Source organism: Montipora capricornis, chromosome 7 (genome assembly GCF_036669925.1).
Source record: "Montipora capricornis isolate CH-2021 chromosome 7, ASM3666992v2, whole genome shotgun sequence".
NCBI lineage: Eukaryota > Metazoa > Cnidaria > Anthozoa > Scleractinia > Acroporidae > Montipora > Montipora capricornis.
The window spans coordinates 2739300-2748627 of record NC_090889.1 but is presented as its reverse complement, the minus strand read 5'-3'; the positions used below and the strand labels follow the sequence as shown (position 1 = coordinate 2748627).

The 9328-nt window shown below is 37.9% G+C and overlaps 1 protein-coding gene across 1 annotated transcript in view; it reads left to right on the top strand.

Moving 5' to 3' along the window:
* Positions 1-8512: 8512 nt before the first annotated feature.
* Positions 8513-9328, top strand: part of LOC138055312 (t-SNARE domain-containing protein 1-like) — a 1074-nt gene continuing 258 nt past the window's right edge. The window contains exon 1 of the mRNA XM_068901284.1: positions 8513-8936. Within this exon, the coding sequence (XP_068757385.1) occupies positions 8513-8936 (424 nt within the window). The remainder of the gene's footprint in view (positions 8937-9328) is intronic.

Genomic DNA, 9328 nt, shown 5'->3' with positions numbered 1-9328 from the left:
TAGTACTTCCATTGCAAATTGTAAAGATGCAAATTTATTTTCGATATAAGGTGTACAATGCATTTTTTAAAATTACGGGTTCCCTTTGGCAGTCTGCTCGTTTGTTTACAAAAATTTGGTTTTATTCAAAGGGTTTTTGATAATGTAACATTGGCCCCGGGACAGAGATTCTAAAAGCTGACGTTTCAAGCGTTAGCCCTTCGTCAGAAGCGAAGGGGCTAACGCTCGAAAACATTATCAACTCCATTGAATAAAACCAAAATTTTGTATACTACTTCCCCACCGACGCTAGCAACCACAGTTTTCTTTAGAACTACCCCCTTCATTCATTTGTTGCTCGTTTGTTTTGCCACGTACACTGTTGCTTATTCCATGCTCGCCCTGTATAAATGACCTATTCCCGTAATAAAACGTTGGAAATCGGTCTTGACCAGCTCCTGTGTATTAAGGAGTTTTATAATTTTAAATAAAGACAACGCGCTGAATGCATTGTTGAGTTAAATATAAGCATGCTGAATTTTGTTTTTTGAACGCGAGAGAATGCCAAAATGCCGAGAATGCTTACTCGCCATAAGCGAGTGCTTCTCATACTTCTCGATGATTCTTAAAAAATAACCAATGCTAATATTACTCAACAATGCACAACATTTTTTTCAGTACTTATTTAAATGTACAGCGGTATAAAATAAACTGAACATAATATAAGGTAAAAAATTAAAATTAAAAAAGGACAGACAGAGAAATAAACAAAAACAGTCGACCAATGCTATAATGTTTTCCATAAATCCACCTTTTACAAATCCATATTTTACAAATCCACCTTTTACAAATCCATGTTTTTACAGATCCAATTTTACAAATTACAAATCCATGTTTTACAAATCCAATCCAGTCCATGTTTTACAATATCGCTGGAACTTTGCAGTCTCTATGGAACTTGTATCTTGCGATGCTACATTTGATCGTGGGTTCACATAATCGAATCGCTCATATACAGGTGCTTCGTGTTGTATTGTAAAACATCCCTGACGAAGTGTGCGTTAGTCACACGAAACGCGTAGGATAAAATAAATTGTTGAGTTCGCAGACGTGCTGCTCACTAGTTCAATCTTAAAAAATGTTAAAAATTAAAAATTAAAAACTTGAAGAAAAATTTAAAAAATTAAAAATTAAAAAATCTACCTTTTACAAATCCATGTTTTTACAAATCCAATCCAGTCCATATTTTACAATATGCCGTGATGAATTACTCACACGGACTCGCTCGCCTTTTGCACTCTATTATGGTACTTGTATCATTTTTTTTTTTTAATTCTTAAATAACAACATTTACTTACAATAATACAATGAATTACATAACATACATGAATTCAGTAAGCTATAAACAAAAAAGAAAAAAGTCATTACTACGATTTCTCAGCTAAATTATTAATCTATTCCGTGCATGCATGGCTTCCTTTTAAAATCTTTTATATTAACATGTTTCAATTTAATTTTATTTATTTTGTTGAGGTTTAAGATTTAAAAGGTACTAAGAAGATAGAAAACTAGGAATCTTTCTATTTTTGGGAGTACTTTCTTTGTTTTGCAGGACCATATGTAATATCTGGCAACAAGGAAGTAAAAGTATTGCTTTATGTTAGATAGGGTGTTCGAATCTCAGGGCCAATTATTATGTCGGGAGTGAAAATGTTGGATTTTAGTCTTATTTGGTTTTCGGCCAACCATTTTATAAAGCCCCACCAAACAGACGTCTCGCTACACGACCAAAATAAGTGAAAAAGAGACTCCTTTTCCGTTCTAACAAAGGTACAAATATCCTTTTCTCTAATGCCTATTTTATTTAGAAAATCATTGTCTGTAAACGCCTATGAAGTAGTTTAAACTGAAAATAATTAATTGGTTGATTTAGTGCTGCAGAAAGGGAGTTTGTAGGCCATCTCCCAGTCAATGGCTTTGGAGCACTCAAGGCTGCAGTCGACACACCATTTCTCTTGGCTTTTCCTAGGGTTTGCTCTGTCTAGCGCTGATCAGCTTTTCGTAAGTCAATCTATTGGGTTAGGAGCTTTTATAAAATTTCTGTTTTTTTCATTTTTGTCTTGTATGGCAGGCCTTAACAATCTTCGGCACAATACCACCCCGTACTACAATTTGTTTTGACGTCGAAGCGTTCCTAGAATTCAGTGAAAGATAGCAGGTTATCTGTGTCTTTCATTAAATGCCTGACGTTTTTCTATTCTTTTGGAAGACCATGATTTGTAGTAAAGGGTTTATTTCCAATTCTCACAAGTGAATTCTGCCACAGGTAATGAGAGCAAATTTTCGGTGGAAGTTATGCTATCGTCATAGCTGATTTCTGCCCAGATTTTTACAATTTCTGTTGTAAAGGGTGTGTGATATATGTGTGAACTTTGCCAAATCATTTTTGTTCAGGTTACCCTTAAAGATAACAGCCCCGCCAAAAATCGTGTAATTCAGAATCAAAGAACAACTTCCATTTCATCGTTTTTCCAAATATTTTTTGACCCATGTTGATTTGAGCACTTTATCAAAAGATTTATTGACGATCATCCTTCAACCTCCATTTTTATAATCACTGATCATAACATCTCGCTTAATTTTGTCCCCCCTTCCACTCCAGAGAAAGCTGTAGAACATGTTGTTAATCACATCTAAAGCGGCATAGTTCGTTAGCAACGGTGATAGAATATAAACAAGCTGAGAGGCGATTAAACTTTTTAATACAACGATTTTCCCTAACAGCTTAGACGACGGTATTCCCAGCAGCTTAAGCAGTTTCTAACCTTTCTTAATTTTTCATTGTAATTTGCTTTCATGCTAATCACGGGATCGGTAGAAATCCAGACACCTAAGGCCTTAAGTTTGTCTGTATCCCATTTTAAATCTTTTTCGGGACATAATTTATGCTGACGCCCAGCGCTAGCTCCAATCCAGAGGACTTCTGTTTTCTTGTTGTTAAGCCACAAGCCAGATATCACACCGAAAAGCTCTAGTCGAGTAAGGCAGATGTAAAGGACTTTTTTGAACCGTGTAAAATCATGGTCGTATCGTCAGCATATTGACTAATCTTGATTTCATTTCCATACACAGTGATCCCTTTTATATCTTTTTTTTTCTCATATTTTGTCGGCTAATATTCTGCACAAAGGATGAAAGTATAAGGGGAAAGAAGGCAACCTTGCCTGACTCCTCTTTCAGGAATGAAGTAATTGCTTGCCCATCCGTTATTAAGGAAGCAGCTTTCTATGTTATGGTAGCATAATTTGATCCAGCTTATTAATGACGATCCGAAATTGAAAGAACCTAGCGTTTCCATATAAAAGACCACGCAACTGTGTTCAAAACGCTTTTTCGAAATCTAAAAACAGTAACAGTCCGGGAATATTATGAGCAGCAGTATGATTTATTAAGTCATCAATTAATCTTATGTTTTCACCAATCTCCCCTTTAAGAAAACCGGTTTGGTCACTATTTATTATTTTTGGAAGTACATTTTGGAATCGATTTGCAATGGCCTAAGCCGCTATTTTTATAGTCGGAGTTTCAGTAGAGTAATTGGTCGCCAGTTTTATACAAGGTAGGATTCTGAATCGTTTTTTGCTTAATTATCCCTCGTCTTTTTAGAGCTTGTAAGCACTCTGCTTTGGTTAACATGCCCCCGCCCTTTTTCTTTTTTCCTCAAGGTTCAATAATCTTGAAGCGAGTGTTTCCAAAAATAGGTCGTTAATTCGTGAATCATCGCAGCCTGTTTTGGAACTATAAATATTTGTGTAAAAGGTTTCGCATTCAGACAAAATTTCTTTGTCTGAGCTGGCAAATTCGGTTGTCACCTAATTTAAGTTGAGTGATAACGCCATTTTTGAAGTGGCTTTTTTCAAGATTAAGGAAATACTTTGAATTTTTTTTCACCTTCATTGTACCATCTGCATTTTGCCCTCAAGATCGCTCCCTTTGTTCTGTGTTCAATTATCTTTTCTAATTCCTTCCGTTTTCTCTTCCAGTTGGATATTAATCACTAGCTTTTCGTTGGCGTTATTACATCCGGAATCAATTTGCCTCTGCAATATATTAATTTTCTTCTCCAGTTCTTCTTCTTGCCGCAACATTTTTGCCTTTTTTGTTTTTGCATATCCCAGAGTTTGCTCTTTAAACTTTTAACTTGATCATTTCCCATAACACGGAGGCATTCACTGATTTATCATTTGATATTCGTCCTTAACACCCTCAATGGTTGCCCTAATTTGATTTATGTATTCCGTCTCTGATAAAAAACGATGTGTTTAATTTCCAGAAGCCTGGTCCCCTTGGATTCCTGTGGATTGCAATTTGAATCGTCACCATCACATGATCTGTTTTAAAGCCTGCCAAGATGTCCGTGTGCGTAACATTACACATTAGACTCTGACTCACTAAGAAAAAATCTAATCTACAATGGATTTCGGGGTCTCCTTCTACGCCATGTGTATCTCAGGATATCAGGGTTAGATACCCTCCATGCATCAAACACAAGTCGAATTTTGTAGCGTGCTTGTTGATTGCATTAACTGCTTTTGTGTGGGTTTTGGGAAGACCACCCTTTCTTGTCCTTTTCTAGATTAAATACTAAATTAAAATCACCACCTAAGATTACATCGTCACAATGAAAATCTTGCAAGTGGCTAACCTCTCAAAAAAGGCTGGGTCGTCATCGTTTTGTGCGTAAATTGTGGCCAAAGTGAAAAGCTTTTCATTTGTTTTGATATCACAAATAATAAATCTGCCCTTGGGATCCGAATACGATCTTTCCACTGAAAGGCGAAATTATTGTTAAAAGAGAATTGCGACTCCACTACTGGCGCTGGAGCAGCAGCTAAACAAAGCTTTGTAACCCCATTCGGATGACCAAGTTGTAGTTTTTTTGCTCTTAGCCAATTAAATGTTTCCCTTCTTTTCAGTCTCTCTCCTAAACCCCGAACATTAAGTGAACATATTTTAAGATCCATTACTGGTAATAATTTTAAATTAAAAGAAAATAATTCTGCATAAAAACCATGCAATTGAAACAGCTTGGATCGGTCGAGTCGGAGGTAATGAAATTAACGTACATCTTCATATTTTAGCTTACGAACTGCACATATATACAAATGACACGAAAACATCAACATATAAAAAGACCTTATTGTTAGGCTGAGGGTCCCAGCAGCGTTTCATAGGTGTTAACGTCCATCTTGAACTTCTATTGCCAATCAAGAATTTGGGTGCGCAAACATTGGAAATAGCTACTGATTTGAACTTCTTTTGACTACAAGGGATTTGCATAGAAAATTGTCATTATTTCAACGGCGAAAAGAAAACATAGGCTTGCAAGTAAATAAGGCTAGGTTTGAGGTTTGCTTAAGATACTCGGCAATACTTTTAAAGTCATATCTTTCATTGTTTATAAAACAAAAATCGACCTTTCACTTTGTTCTTTCACCATGTTCCTCGCGGGCTTTCATCATGGCTTTGATCAATACCTTTCGTTTCTCCTGGATAGCCCTGGCATAGTCCTCTGTAATGTATGCATCAGCGTGTGTAATAGATTCTTTAAGCTTACCTCTAACTGACCAGACTTTTTCTCAGTCTTACCGGCAGACAAATCTTGCAACACTTGGTCTGCGCCTGCCATGAACTTGTTATCTTGCGAATACTACATTTGGGCGTGGGTTCACATTTTCGAATCGCTCATACTAACTGTTTTCTTCGGGTATGTTGGACCAGGTATTGTGGATGTCGCGGCCTTTTCTGACCCACCCAAATTAGTAAATAACTGCACTTTTCTGCTTCTGACCTGGATTTGAGAGGTCGGCTGAACATCAAGTTGATGTGTTGTTTGAACTGTCTTCATTCTTCGCGAAGGTTTTCGCCTCCCACTTCATGCTAGGTGTCGATCCCGCTTAAAGCCATTGCATCCCTCTTATTTACTTGCCCAATTCTGATACCATGAAATAACTGAAGATTTGCAGCACACTTCTTTGATATTGGACATCCATGTTTTGTTCAATTGACGCCTGTCAAAACAAGTTATCCTCTGACCAGTATCACGTGGCCATATCAAGGGCTCAAGCTCAGAGCTCACCGAGGGTCAGCTGTTCTTTGAAGTTGACCACTGAGTAAGTACTGGTCTTCAGTTGGATTGCAGGCTCAACCCAGGTTAACTCACCTGGAGCATTTACCATTTGTCAACAAAAACCGAAAATTACGGTTGGAAATTCAAATAGTACAGCTCATTCCACCGGAAAGTTTCCGAAAAAGATGGAAATCCTCAGATGCTTTTCCACTCGACCCGGTTCACTTCGGTCTCTTTTTCCGCCTTTCGACACTGCAGATGCAGCCTTCATTTTGATTTGTCATTGCTTTCTTCTAGCTGCGAGAGGCTCGGTCTTGGCGAAACGCCACACCGGACATCCTTTACCATTACGACTATTCCATTCCAACCGGATTTTCCGTGCAAATGGCAAACGCCCCTAAACATAAGTGAGGTTTCATTTTTCGCGCACTTTCTGTGGCTCGACACAGTTACACAGCCATACTACGGTTGTTTACCATTTACCAGAAATATCCGGAAATTTCGGTTGGAATCTAAATGGTAAGCCTACTTTGGTCTTCCCAAACGGAAAATTTCCGGAGAAAACGGGATTTCTTGAAAGGTAGTCCAAAACTCCCAAGCAGAATTTCCAAACGGAAAACGTGTTTACCATTTGCATTTCCCATGATTTTGCCTCCCTCCAGACTCTCTCGGTAAACATTAACGGATTTTGCATATGGTACACGCCTATCCCAACTAAAATTTCCATTCGGGAGTTTTATGCTTGCCATTATTTGAACACACCTAGTACCAACCGGTTTCTGCTTGTAAATGGTAAACTACCTACATCAACTATAGTTCTTACACAGTCGAGGCTTTCGTTTTCAGGTAAGAAAACGGTTTGGAAGATGTTTTCTCTCTGCATTTTTCGCTGGATTCAATCCAGTTTGACATATCATGATATCTGTGGTCCACACTGGTTGTTACGCAGTTATTCAAGTCAAGCATCGGAGGGATATAAACTTAAAGCTGAGTGTTTATTTTTAATTTTCTTAGAGCTGCTTTTTCTCTGTATTGCAAATTTTGGCATATCTTTAGAAGTTCTGATAAGGTTACATGATGCCTGGAGGACCTATGTCTAGAACAGAAACGAAAGGAGAGTGAAAGAGAACGACAACGACAAAACAGAATACCATTAATAGCTCATACTTAGTGGAAGAACTTACTCCCCAAATTCTTTCCTCGGGCACTAAACCGTTTGTTATTTTTACGGATGCGTTATTTCAAGTGGATGCGTATTTTTCAAAGGTGGTTTAAGCGGTTCTTCCTTTGTTCAGGAATGAAAGTCGAATGTTTATTGTCAACTGGAATTAAATAACAATTATCTATACTCTTTTGGACATAAAGGAAAAGTTGATTTGTTTGTTTGTTTTGCTCTAAACTGCGAGCGAACAAGTGCTTTTTTAATCCGTTTGCGCAACTGGTTTTCGTTGTGCCTCGACAGTGACGAGAAAATTTTTGCCCTGATGTTGTAAACACGTATTTGCAGTGAGTTCTCGTAAAATTATGGGGAATCGTACTAGCTTATGTTTTCAGAAGTTTGTTTAAAGCAGCAACACGTTATTTAAGGGTTGTAGCGGATCTTGTTTGAAGTTAGTCCTTTCTTCCATTGCATTACCGTATTTTGCAGATTTTTGTTCCTAGCCAAGCTGGTGTGTTTCAATGAAATACATCAAAATGTGAATGATCTTGTTTTCAGAGATAAAGTGGAATAAAGTACGTTAGTAAAACTCTTCTTTGACCTTGAACTGACAATTTTTTTATGGTTTCTAATTTTAGGGTGATTCCTATTCGCTGGCTGTTGACGGATGACTCTGAAATGGCTTTTTTCTTTTTCCATTCGCTCGCTGAGGGTGTGCTTGTTTTCTTTTAAAACTCATTCGGTTCAAGAAAAACGTATTGCGAAACTGGTGAATTCCAAAGTAAATTTCACTAGAAAAACCGATATCGTACTCATCGCTTTGTGATTCCTGAAATAGCGGTTTTTAGCGTAAACATTACCGTGGAATTCAATAGTTAGGCAATGAATTTTTCCATAGAAAAGCAAAGGAAATGATTTAATTATTAAAGCAGCAACCGGAAACATTAAAACGCGGACAATTCGAAACGTTTTATTTTCACAAACCCTACAAGCAGTAAGAATAAATAACCAGGCCCCAGTTCCTGGAAAGCCGATTAAAGTATCCTCGGATTAGAGGTTAAACGGCGATTAAATTATTCCCGGGATAACTAATCGAGGGATAAAAAGGCATTCCTGAAAACAGATTTATTCCGCAATTAACTATCCCACGATTAAAGGTAGGAATAAACCGGTCAAACCAGTTATTTTCCCCGACGCGGTTAAGCGCGGGCAAATACTCAACTGCGTGAGGAAAAGGGAAAAGAATGGCGGAAAGAGTGGAAAGTGGAAATGAAGGAGAAGTTACGGATGAATCGAAAGCAAGAAAAAGAAAGCCGAATTTTTCTGTGAACGAAATTTTTGTAATTACGGAAAATGTTAAAAATCACCTTGCAGTTATCCAGTCCAAATTAACGAACAACATAACGAATCCAAAAAGCAACGAAATTTGGCAAGAAATAACCGATGCTGTGAATGCGGTGGGGACGGCAGGGCGAACGGTAGCTGAAGTGAAGGACAAGTGGAAAAATTTGCACAGCACCGCGAAGAAAGAATTTGCAACTTTCAGGAGAGAAACAAAGAAAACTGGAGGTGGGCCAGGGCTAAAGCCCCCAAGCGCCTCCAGTGAGAAAATTATTGAAGTTTTCAAGGACACACCCGCTTTCAGGGGCTTGAATGGGTTTGAAGCAGGTACGTAAACAATCCTATTGTTACGAAAGTTGTCATGTGACTGCTCACTGCTTGATTCTGTTGTTTGTGTTGGGGGTGTCTACACATTTTGAGGGAAAGATAACTGTGGATTCGTCGGAGGAAAATATGTGTCTGATTTTAAGCTATAAAAGCTACCTTTCTCTCAGGGGCTTAGCGTTCACTGCGAAGATTTCAAGTTGTGCCCAATGTCGAGGCAACAAAATGATTGCTCGTTAGTTTCTGTAATATAAAATACGTGCATAACCGAAATACTTGGGGTAATTATCAAACAAACTGAGCAATGGTTTTTTGAAGTTCAGTGTTATTGACAAGGACATCTGCTCTACGAGATTTTTATTCATCTCTAGCTCTTGTACCAGCGGCCGCACATC